Below are 13,027 nucleotides of genomic sequence, written 5' to 3'. Positions count from 1 at the left end.
TTCAATATTGTTCACTCAGTCAGCACAAGGTGAGCTCAATCAGCACACAGCTACCCAGGTGGAAACACACACAGCCAGAAATGATAACACACCAATCAGAAGCTTCAATAGATAAATGTGGAGAACAAGAATCTCTGGCCTGTCCCAGACCAAAGACGGGACGCTGGGGCAGAATAATTAGTTGTCTGGTGCGTTGTACTGAACAGCAGACTAAGGAATAAAAAATGTGTGCAAATGTACATTTGTTATTTCTTTTGTTGTGTTCATCATGTGAAAAGGTTTCTGAGGGGGAGCATCACAAGCAAAACTACTTATAACCAGATTTTGAAGTATTGTGTTGAATTTATCTCATCAGTGTGTAAGACTGTGTTTTGTGTGTGTGTGTGTTTGGTTTTTCAGCACGATTGAATGGTTTTGAGTGGAAAGTTCAATTTTAACCTGAAAATAGTGTTTAGAGTTTCGAGAAAAAGAGGCATAATTTCAAGAAATGTGTCTAAGCAATCGAGGAAAAACTGTAAAGTGTAATGTGATTTACAGGAAAGGCCACTGTTGAATGCTCACCCAACAAGATGACGGTGGCCCTCGAGAAAGCTTCCATGCCTGGCATCGACGAGAACTATCTCAGGCTGAGAGACCGGTCGTGCTCTCTCACTTTCAACAGCACTCACATCTTGGGCAGCATGTCATTCAGCACGTGTGGTACAAAAATTGAGGTGTGGAAAAACATTACATATAAACAAACTTTTTTATCTTTCATGAAGTTTTCTAACTCATTAATTTGCATTGATTATAGTGTCTATAGGTTGTTTTTGTGGCACTGAAAGTTCATTTTCCTCTCAGCCACTAACGGGTTTTATACCACTTGAATTTGTCTTGAATACAGGATGCAGGCGACTTTATCGTTTTCAAGAACGAGATCGTCTCCTACGTGCTGCCCAACGAGCTAATAATCCGAAGGGAGACAGTTAAGATCGGTTTCTCTTGCCAGTTTCCCAAAACCATACACATCTCGAGTTACTACAATCTCCACAACTCTGACTACATTTTCACTGAGTCCAGCTTCGGCAGCTTTGGCTATACTTTTGAGATCTTCCACGATAGCAACTTTACAAGTACAGTGGAGGCTAACGCCTATCCAGTGAATGTCCAGCTGTTAGACAAAATTTATATGGGCATTCAAGCTCAAACGAAAATACCAAATGTGCAGTTGTTTGTCGAATCTTGCAAAGCCACTCCTGATGACAACCCTGAAAACCCCACCTACTATGACCTCATCAGTAACGGGTGAGTGCTGATGCTTTCTGTGATCACAAACAAAACTTCTTTTGACTTTTCATTTTAAATTGTTTAAATTAAAGGTGGATTAAGCGATTCTAGAGAAATCCAACACCGTGAAAAATAGAGTAGATATTTGTTGAATTTGGCAAAAAGACGTATATTGGATTAGAATCGCTTACCCCACCTTTAAGCTTAACAATCATCTTGCATCATGCACTTCCTTGATCGTGAGTGACGTGTTACAATTCATTTTTCTCACAGCTGTATAATGGATGAGTCCTTTAAAGTCCACACATCTGATCAAATTTCATTCAACTTTGAGGTTCAAGTCTTCAAATTTACTGGAAACTATGACCAGGTAATGATCATGAATATTAAATAATATCAAATGTATCCCAAAATATTATGCACGCAGTTAGGCAGCCTGCTGAGAGGCAGCAGCTTAAAGCTCAAGCGATCTGCGATTAGGGGTGTGATGAAAGACTTTGGTCACGATAACAAGATAGTTTAACACTATTTTGAAGAAATAATATTTAATATGATGCTGAATCATATGAGTGGGGGGGACTGGGGGTTCATTTCCTGCATTCTGGAGACTTTTTCTGCACCAATTTATGGTGTAATTGTCTTTATATGATTGGCAACACAAAATTAAGGCGGCAGGTGACAATTCAAAATATAAAATTTCAATGGAATATAATGCAGTAATCAGTAGCTTATTTTGTTGCTTAAGTTTCTTTCCTGTCCAGCGCACATGTGTTTCTTCTATATTTAAATTGCATTGCATGTTTTCTTATTTCTCAAAGCATTTTCATTTGTAATTTAACATTTCTTGTGGCAAGCTATTTTTCTGAACATATTGAACAAATTATGCTTTAAAAAGTCATTTCAAAAAGTGGTAGGGACATGTCTCCAGCGTCCCCAGTGTAAATGACACTAAGTTAATACTCCACTCATAGTTAAAAGATAAAGCTTTTGCTGAATTGCAAATGCATTGTACTGTATAATTTAGTGTTGTTCACGGATGGAGAATAAGGCTCTATATTAATGCAGAAATTGCCTTAAGTCAGGAAAATGTCACAGTTTATCATTCTCTTAAATGTGCACGTTTGAAACATTTGTACACACAAGATGCTTCATATTTTTCTCCATCTTCATAATGCAGCATTTTAACTGACTTACTTTAATCTCACAAAAAAGCTAATCCACATCCGACACAATCGGCCTGAGATCTTGTGATGAACATGAACTGCACTTTTTTTCGGTGAAAAAGTTTACTTGACTTCCTCTGAACTAAAAACCGTCTCCTTACAGGTGTATTTTAACTGCTTCGTCATCCTGTGCGAGCCTGGAAATCCCTTTTCCAGATGTTCCCAAGGTTGTCTGAGAAATCCATCCCGCAGACGCAGGCGAGGGCTGAGCAGGGAGACAGTTGGCCACTATATTACCCAGGGTCCTTTGCGGTTGGTCAGACAGGCTGTTCCCATTTTGGATGATAAAAATGTTGGGATGAATAAGACTGACACGCCCATCTCAGGTTAATATGGTCTATCTATCTGTCTATCTGTCTATCTGTCTCTCTGTCTGTCAAACTAAAAATAACTACTGTCCTGTTGTCTTTCAGTGAGTCCTTCACCGGTTTCTGCAGACAGACACCTGTTTCTCCAGACAGACACCAAATCGAGCGAAGGAGGTTGGGTAATCAAGGAGATCCTCAATGCCAACATCAGCACCGTGGTCTTTGCCAGTGCCTTCTTAGTTACACTGGTGTTATTGGCTGGGGTCGTTTTTTACTTCACCAGTAAGAGAAGAGCAGAAGATCGCAGGCCTCTGATAGTGTCAGGCTGGGAGAACTAGACCCAATAAATCTTAGATTCACACAGCATGTTCTTTGTTTTATTTTGTTAAAGGATATCACGCATACATTGTACATACTTTTTACATGCTGTAATCATTCCTCCTATTGATACTGGCCGTTAAACATGCTTTCAATAGTCTGAACAAGTAAAATCAAGTGGATTTCTTCCAAACTTATTGTGTTTTAGCACAGAATTATCAGTTTGTGTCCTGACAAACTGATAATTCCTTGCTGAGACGCAGGACAGCAACAAAAAGAGGCTATACTATAAAGACAGCTACCTGATCTGTCTAACTCATACTGGTTAAGCCTCATATCAGCTTTAGATAAACTTCAGAAAGTATTGTTGCACAGATTGAGGATTTTGTCCCCCATCACTTAAATGGGAAGGGGCATTAAAACGGAGGAATGATTACAGCAAGCAAGACCTGATGAAGGAGATAACATTTACTTTGCTAAATAATTATTAAATTAAATAAATTAACATTCTAATTATTAGTGGATGGGTTGCGGGTGGGTTGAAAAATGAATTTGCATTTACTCATGGGCTTATTTTCCTCGGTATTATATTCTAGGTATTCAAAGTGTCTCTCAGTAGTATCTCAGAGGCAGCGTTAGGTCCCGGTCCGGCCGCGTTCACCACGTTAACTGAGCGTTTTCTGTGTTTTACAATTTCAGCTCGTTTTAGTCATCAGAAAGTGTGTGTAATCATGCGGTGGATGAATAAAATTTCAACAATTTTCTAAATGTATCTGATGTATCATGCAAATATGCGATATAGAATTGTTCAAATGAAAATTCACAACAAATGTATTGCAACAGTAGGATATTGAAAAGATACTATTTAATAGACGATTCACAATGAATGCATTGTTGCAGTACATGTATTGTGAATTTGTTCCTATCAAACAGGGCATTACTTGAAAGTCTCCAAATTCTGCTGAACACACAGTATAAGAGGAGGCTACTCTCTCAATTTCTTTTACCCATTTTCTTTGTCTTTATAATTTTTATGATAATAAACAACTCCTATTTTGTGTGTAATCATTTCCCGTGTTTCTTTTTTGACAAAACGTGGGTTGGAGCTGCTGTCAGCTCGTCACCAACGACCATCGAAAGTCGTGTAGTCTGTACAAGCTACAACAAGTTTAGCGTCGTCCATCTGCCGATGTGGTTGAACTTCTGAGAGTTTGTTGAAGTGATGAGCTCTTGGCCTCGTGAAAACACAGACACAGGGAGGACAGAAGCAGCGCCTGCAAACACAAAAACATAGCAGCATAGTTTTTCTGTTTGATTGGCTCAAGTGCTGTGGGGAAAAACGCTTATAGGGAAAAGCTCAATTTTAATGAATTGTGGCAGAATGGGGCCTTAGTAATAGCAGTTATGGAGTATGAATTTGACAGCTGTGGAGTTGTCTCAATTCTTATACATTGATTGTACCTTTAAATAACCACAACTCAGAGTCATGTGGGGCTGGGGCGATTCATCAACATAGTATAGTCGATTAATCGAAAGTACGTCGACTCGTGTTACGTGCGTCGAAGCATCGCTGCATGCGGTGTTAGCAGGGATTCCCCCAGACAAGCTTCAGATACAACACAGCGACACACCTTTCACAGCACACCTTCGACCGTCTAAAGTTTAGGAGTATTTTAGCCAGGCACTCAATAATGTGTCGACAAGGCGAAGTGAAGCATCCCGGTGCACTTTGTCTAGACTGCAGCACCGTAAATCGTGTTTACTTCCTGTCTCCACTCAAGCACGGCACATTATCAGCACGAGGACACGTATTCGGTTAAAATTTATTTCTTCCTTGCCTTCACGTTTAATATAATTTCTGCCCTGCTACTGTCATGGTAATGTAATGTTACACCGTGTGTCAAAGTAACATTAAAGATGATCTGTGACTGTCTGTGAATAGTTTTCTTTGCCCCACACTGATGCAGAAATACATTTGATTATTATACTGCATTACTCAATATTGAAATAAATCATGTCAGAAACAGTTAACGTTTAAAGTAAAGTAGCCTAATTAATGTCTGTTATTGTTGTTATCACAACACATCAGTGACGTGGAAATTTGATTCATTTTAAAATATGCTGCTATTGTCATTATTCTAATGTGATTCATCAGGATGATTGAATAAAATATTGATTTATTGATTAGACATGTTTTTGATATTTATTTTGGATAATTTGGTAGGTTCATCGAGTGATAGGCAACATTTTATTTTTTAGAATACATAAAATTAGTCGTTAGATTGATCGACTAATCGACTAATCGAAAAACATAATCGTTGGATTAATCGATGTGAGTACTTTTTGAATGTAGGAAGATATGTGTGCCCTGCTTTACTTCATGACAATTATCTGACACACAAGAAGAAGAAGAAGAAGAAACAAGTGCAAAGGAGCTGGAACAAAATATAGCCTTCTGTCACATGCCAGAAACTGTAGACTTTCTGCTGACAGAATGATCATGTGATAACTAACTGCTACATGTACCATGTACAATTATAAATGACAATTTGATTCAACACACTGTCTTTTACCTTAAAACAAAGTTACAATCAATGTAAAACCTAAATACATATTCGATTTACATTGCAAGAGGTCCAGTAACCCTCCAACCCTGCTGAGGTCTGAACAATTTGATGCAGGTTATCGTTTACGTTGCAAGTGATCTGTATTTAAGTTTAAATACGGACCTCTTGCTTGTTGCCAGAGTAAAAGAATCAGTGTAGTCAACATTTTCTTGACCAATAATACCTCAGCTCATCTTGTGGTTGAAAGTTCATGTCTTCTGTCCATCTGGAAGTGTTTCACATGTTGCATCCATGCACTCCTTTACCATTTCTCCATCTGTAAAGGGCTTTTTATGTTGTACTAAAATTCACTGTATTCACAGCCAACTCATATAACCACTGTTGTGCTGTGAGGGACTTATTGGTTCGCTCATATTGGGCATTGGGCACATTGATTTTACAGGTCCTTACCTCAGACTGCTGTAGATAAGTTTCCTCTAAGTGTCTGTCTAGTTTCAGTAGCGTTTAATATTTTACTTTTGACCATCCGGTTTTGGACCAGAGTCCACCAGTTGGTAACTACAGACCTATACCATTTCTTGAGTCACAAAGTATAATATCACAGTGTAGCTTTATGAAATTTAGTAGCCCACACAGTGGTCAATGACTGTCGCCCAAAATTCCAGTAGTGCCTAAATCTAAACCATCCAGTTAAAATACTGACAGAAAATGCCATTTATATATTTGTACTGGGACATTTTACAAGATATTCATGTATTTGCCTACTGGTCACTGCACCGTCCACGCTGCAAAATCTCCAGGTTGTTCACACGTAAACAGAAAAACCATGATGCACTTGGCAAAGCAACAACAATACTTCTCAATGCTGCCACCTAATGACCAAAGTCCGCATAAGAAAGTCAGACTGTGTCGGCTGATCTGCTTGATATTTTGTCTTTGACATCAACAATGTTACTCTCAAAAGAAAACAACAAGAACACACGTATTGACATTGGTGCAATTTTCAAAACTGTACCAAACCCAAGAGAAAAATTACATGTAAATACATTTACTACCCAGCTACATGTTTGCCTTTATTTTTGGCTACAGTTTGAGGCAAATAGAAACTGGGAACTCCAGATATTTTCCTAGTGTTTGTGATTTCTGTAAATTATGATGACAACCTCTTTTTTGGGGGCAGTGCCTGCTGATATATATCAAGGTATCATTTCATATCATATTACATACTCAAACGCATTCCCAAATATCAGAAGAGTGCACTACCACCCTCTAGAGCAAACGATAAGTCTTACAACATCGTCATTATGTCAAGACAAACCTGTTCAACAAGATGCTCACTAAAAGCATACTACATACTAATTCTAAGTAGTTTTTCTGTGTGTTCACACTTAAAAAGTTACAAAAAATGTCTGTAATTTCATGGAAATCTATCCAGTAGTTGTTCAAATATTTCTGTTGGACCAAAGTGGTTCACCAAACCAAATGAATGGCCGACACTGCCAAAATAACATAGGCTTATGAAATTCTTTATTTTAGTATGTAAAGTTTTAGTCAATCACAGTATGTTTCACTGAGCATTGTGCATTTGTTGATGTGATACCATCATTCAACAGCCACATATTATTTTAAATTATAGATTTCTTGCGAATGCTACGTTTGAGTTCATTAAAAAAACAATGAAGATTTTGAGCAAGTTCTTTTCTTCCACCTTCTGTGCTCTACATAAAATAGACAATGCCTTTTCTTTGATTGAGCATGATACAACATTAAACATAAAAGGTAGAATATTAACAGGCACACGCTTCCACTTGAATTGAAACACACATCACATGAGCACTGTTTTCATGCAAGTGATTGGTCACAATATATTATTTTTATATATTTATCAGACCAGAGCTGCACTGCCTTTATCTCTTTACTTAACCTCTTGGACACCTATTTCCATGAAAAACACCACAACATAACTACATAACATACCCAAAATTAATCAGTAATATCTCCTCAACCATCAGATGCATAATTCTAACTTTGATAGGTCAACCTGGAATACAACTGTAACTGTAAATTAGATGAAAAGAAACTAATATAAAACAGCTATTACACAATTTGTCAAAAACATACCAGGCGAATGTCCATATTTTGGCCATGTCTACTGTTTATATGTTCACTTTTATTAGGAGTTTTCTTTGAAACACTATTTCTGTCCATACAACCACGTTCCAAATAAGCTCCAAAATAAGCTTCAAAAGCACTGAAATATTGATAAAAACAGTCAATATTCATCAACATTCCTATGACCAAAAGCACTTCCATGCTTTACAGGCCCACAACCTGAGTACAGAACATCCTACACAAGTGGGCTGGAAGTGGGCTCTATCTATTCGTATTGAGCAGACAAATCATTTAATATGTCATTTTGAAGAGAGAAACTAAACCTAATAGCTCAGGAATTGCACAATACCAAGATGAAGGCCCGGGCGATATTTTTACACACAGAAAACAGCTGTTTTTGGACTGAAAACAGCGAAAAACTGTAAATATATATTGATGAGTTTGTTGTTGTTATTAGTTGGCAAATGACTCTGTGAGTTTAGTGATTTGAGTGATATGAGTTACACAGTTGATCAGAGCTGGAGCTGAGCTTTTTTTTTTTTTTAGAGTGGTTGGACTGCGGTGATGAGAGGAGAGATATCTGGATGGCAATAACTGCAGCCATGTACAGTAATTACAGAGAGATTTATGTTCATTTGGTCATAGCTCATTGATGTGGATAAAACCGGTTGGTTTGACGTTCTGGCTGAGCCTCCTAGCTTCACGGAGGTGTGTGGCATGCATAGAGTGAAAAAATACTAGGATCAGACGTGGATTTCTCTTTGCGAAAATCGATCATCCCGCCATGTACCGGGCAGGCTCGTGCTTAACTTTAAGCATGAGCTGTTACCCAGAACTGACCGTTTTCATGTGACGAGTAAAAATTTGTGCTGATAATCTCTGATTTACGGGAAGAGAGAGCACATCAGTTTGCGTGAGTGATAAAACAAGACTGTCACAGCGACTGACCCTTGCTGTCAGTGAGGCACCATGGTTTATTAGCAGCAGGTATTTTCAGTAAATAGTTGGCAGGTATTCACCACTATGGGCTTAATGGTACATTGAGTACCACAAAATAAACAAATACTGGAAGAACAAATTCATATACACAGGTGTGCACTGATGCATGCAGCAGTCTAGGGCAGCAATCTGAAGGTTCATGGGTTCATACAGAGAGAACAATGACATGGAAAGTAATGTAACTATTGTTAGCAAAAGTTCTGGGTTAGAAAACTGTAGCTACTGTTGCTGCTGTGGAGCTAACGTGAAGCTAATATGCAGAGAGGACGAGACGGTTCGAGAGCCAGCACACTAGCTCCAGACAGCAATACTCACAGCTCTCCTTCAGCTACAGCTAACATCACACACAACAAGGATGTCTTGGTGAACTAGAAAGGAAGCTTAATGTTCGTGGGCAGGTCATTCAACATTACTGACACACAAACCATGGCTGGAATAGTGTTGTTTGGAGGGTGCGGCAACTAGCATCAGTGTATAAATGTTTGTGAATGGGGAGAATCTTACATGTATTGTAGAGCGCTTTGAGTGGACCTATGTATGTACAGTCCATTTACTTTACTTACCTTATAGATATGTAATATGTTGTAATATGTAAGTGAAGTAAATAAAACTTGATTGTGAATATGTCTTGTTGAAGTTATTCATGTGTGTGGAGACAATGGATGGTTCCGGAAGTGTTTTTTATTTATGAATAACTGGAAGTTAATGTTATCATTTAAGCACATTACTGCTGAGATTGAAGATAAAGGAAATCTGCTTACGGTAAATCTGCAGGTGCAAAGAAGGAGGGGCATAATGAATGTTTCTCGTAACATGACTTGACCATAAAACAAGAATACATTCTACATGCGGATGATTATAGTTAGAGTATAGCAGCAGCCCTGCACATGAGAACCATGATAAAAAAATAATCTGCATTAAGTCCTGATGAGAAGTTAAACTATCAGTACAACTAAATTAAAAAAACTAAATCAGGGATCAGTTAAGATTGGATTGAGAGTCACCTCCTGAGAGCATGAAGTACATATAAAGTAAGTGAATGTCAGGGTCGAGGTGCGCAAAGCAGGAGAGCCCAAATGCACGACACTGAGAGCTGAGATACAGTTCCAGGGTTTTCAATCCAGGCAAGACAAAACGCACAGTCACCAGAAACTGGTAACATCCAAAACGCAGACCGGGTAGCCAGTAACAGGCTGAACACACATCATACAACAATGACCAGACGGGGACTGAACAGAAAAACCAAACATATATACACCAGTGACTGACGAGCAGGGCGGGAGCAACCCAGGTGACAGGGATCAAGGCTAACGAGGCAGACAGCAGGGAAAACAGAGAGACTGTCAGGCAGGCAGATTACTGAGGGAACAGACAGAACACATGTTACAAAATCCAGACAAGAATCTAACCCCAGACAACAACAGAAACCCATGTAAACAGACAAACACCGACCAACTATACACAGACCGGGGTAGGGAACAGGGAACAGAGACAGGACCAACCAGGAAACAGGACAACACTCCACAAGGAACAGAACAGAAATAAGGAAAATACCAACACACCACTAAACACTAGCTGACAGATAATAACCAGATAAATAATAACCCAGAATAAATAACAGATACCACACACACAAAGTGAACTAAACTAAAAAGTAGACACAAAACCAAAACCTCAGAATCAAGAACCAAAACCCAGAAACAGAGAAACCAAAATCAAAACACAGAGAAGGCATGGCCAAAATCATATAACAGACAACCTCAGGACAGTGAATTCAAGATTTTGTGTGTTTGCTGGCACACAGATTGAAACATTGGTTGCATAAACCAGCTAGACTAGTACAAGCTTGAACCTTAGAATGCATCTCTGATTTTTATCTGCGGCTTTTTTCACCTTTATTTATGATAGGACAGGTAAGAGAGGCAGGAAATGTGGGAGAGAGAGAGAGGGGGTGACATGCAGCAAAGAATTATGGTCTCAGCTGCATCTGCAGGGTTCTACAACAGGTAAGGTCACCTTACAAGGTACTGACCTCCACCCAGAAAGGCCAAATTTCAGAGGGGACTTGTGAGGTAAGTTTAACTTTGGGTGTCAAGTGAATCTCATTAAATGTTATTCTGCCACATCCTGATTGATAAGTGATTTCCATGCTCAGAGAAATAAATACTAAATCCTAAAAATCTACAAATAACTCCAATTAAAATAAAAAAAGGCATGTAAAATTGTCTTGTCAAACGCAACATTAACATATCATCACAATCACGTTATCAAGTTGATATGGCGAACATCTCAGCAAAACGTTGCTGCAGAAAGAGAGCAACATTAGCATTCAATAAGAGTAACCATCTAATCCAGTATTCAACCTCATTGAGCTCTGGTTTGGTCTCCACCAACTCCTAAAGAATATCCGGTTATAGAGCTGCTAAATGCTCCACTATGTTCATCAGCTAGTCTCTAACTTTGTCTGTCTGCTGTTTGGTGCTGAGCAGGTAGCGTACAGTGGTTTAATCAGACTTTCATTAAAACATCTCAATTAACCATTTCTAGAGACTAACCTTTAAAAGAGATCACTGATTAGTTCAACATTTCCTTGTTAGGTTTCACTGCCACCCACTAAACCAGATTCCTTCTCCTGTTTATCTACAATCTTCTTTCTGAATTATCTGCACATCAGTGAAGAAAAACAAACAAACTGATTGCTAAATGTAAATGAACTCTTTTAGCTTCCCCTTCGGAATGTGAAACTAGTTACAGTCGATATTTAGGTCAACTAGACTTTTAACTGGCCTCATATTTATACCCAGATATTTTGGGGCAGCTGGACTTGGTTGAAGATCAGAGGGGCATCCTCAGTTCTGATCAGTGGGAAGTCCATTGGATTCTGTGGTGTGCATTTCCTTCCTTGTATTTAGCTTGAGAAGCCTTATTTAGCGCAGGTATGTTATCTGAAACCATACATAAAAAAATGTGAAGAATAATCACGTAACTGCAAATCCCTGTAACTAATCAATTGAAAAAGACAAATAAAGATGTTGGTGTGAACTAGAGCCCGACAGATATGGGATGTCTGATACTGATTTCGATATTTGAGGATTTTAAAATCTGATAGCTGATATATCGTCCGATAAAAGCACAGTCATGCTTTAGAGTCGTCTCGATGCATTTGGAGAAGGTGCGAGGGGCCAGTGGATAACCAAACGGCAGTTGGTTGTACTGCTATTGGACTCACTGGCAGGAGAAACACAGAAACTGTCAGTTGCTACAGGGATGAGCTCTGCATAATTATTTGCAGGTAGAACTCAGCGACAAGCAAACCACATACTCCATCAATGTGTATTCACATCTGGATGTGTTAAACAACTCAGGACATACCACCGTTTGTATTAGACCACAGCATTCTTAGGTGAGTAAGTAAAGGAACAAATAATCTTAAAGTAAATAACATTTAACATTTGGTGGCAGAACCCTTGCTTGCAATAACCGCCTCAAGCCTGCATCCCATCGACTTCACCAAACTGTTGCATTCTTCATTTGTGATGCTATTCCAGGCTTTTACTGCAGCTTCTTTCAGTTCTTGTTTGTTTCAGGGTGTTTCTCCCTTCAGTCTCCTCTTAAGGAGGTGAAATGCAGCTCTGTTGGGTTCAGGTCTGCTGATTAACTTGGTCAGTCTAAAACCTTCCACCTTTCCCCCTGATGAAGTCCTTTGTTTTGTTGGCTGTGTGCTTTGGGTCATTGTCCTGCTGCACGATCAACTTCCTCCCCATTAGTTTCAATGCATTTCTCCGTAAACTGGCAGACAAAATGTTTCTGTCCACTTCTGAATTCATTCTGCTGCGACCATCATCAGTCACATCATCAATAAATATTAATGTTCCAGAAGCAGCCATGCACGCCCGAGCCATGACATCACCTCCACCGTGCTTCACAGATGAGCTTGTGCTTCGGATCATAAACAGTTCCTTTCTTTCTCCACACTTTGGCCTTTCCATCACTTTGCTAGAGATTAATCTCGGTCTCATCAGTCCATCAGATTGTGTTGCAGAACCTTAGCGGCTCATCTCTGTTCTTCTTTGCAAATTTCAATCTTCCCTTTGCGATTCTTCCTGCTGATGAGTGGTTTGCATCTTGTGGTGTGGCCTCTATATTTCTGCTCTCTGAGTCTTCTTCCAACAGTGGATTGTGATACCTTCACCCTGCACTGTGGAGGTCGTTGCTGATGTCACTTCCTGATGTT

The 13,027-nt window shown here is 39.1% G+C and overlaps 1 protein-coding gene across 1 annotated transcript; it reads left to right on the top strand.

Moving 5' to 3' along the window:
• Positions 1 to 151: 151 nt before the first annotated feature.
• Positions 152 to 3,160, top strand: LOC123958463 (oncoprotein-induced transcript 3 protein-like). The gene is made up of 6 exons (XM_046031786.1): positions 152 to 188; positions 538 to 713; positions 884 to 1,284; positions 1,540 to 1,636; positions 2,593 to 2,815; positions 2,903 to 3,160. Exons 2-6 carry the CDS (start codon positions 570 to 572, stop codon positions 3,133 to 3,135), a joined length of 1,098 nt encoding a protein of 365 aa, XP_045887742.1. The 5' UTR covers positions 152 to 188; positions 538 to 569; the 3' UTR covers positions 3,136 to 3,160.
• The last annotated feature ends 9,867 nt before the right edge of the window (positions 3,161 to 13,027 follow it).

Source organism: Micropterus dolomieu, linkage group LG20, assembly GCF_021292245.1.
Source record: "Micropterus dolomieu isolate WLL.071019.BEF.003 ecotype Adirondacks linkage group LG20, ASM2129224v1, whole genome shotgun sequence".
In the NCBI taxonomy this organism is placed as follows: domain Eukaryota; kingdom Metazoa; phylum Chordata; class Actinopteri; order Centrarchiformes; family Centrarchidae; genus Micropterus; species Micropterus dolomieu.
Note: the sequence above shows the minus strand (reverse complement) of the source record. Positions and strands in the feature narration are given on the sequence as shown.

Excerpts from the sequence above, each read along its gene's own strand:
- LOC123958463 (XM_046031786.1), top strand. The coding sequence starts at position 570 with ATGACGGTGGCCCTCGAGAAAGCTTCCATGCCTGGCATCGACGAGAAC. Across the intron at positions 1,285-1,539 it reads TATGACCTCATCAGTAACGG|CTGTATAATGGATGAGTCCT; the intron begins GTGAGTGCTGAT and ends TTTTTCTCACAG. Across the intron at positions 2,816-2,902 it reads GACTGACACGCCCATCTCAG|TGAGTCCTTCACCGGTTTCT; the intron begins GTTAATATGGTC and ends GTTGTCTTTCAG.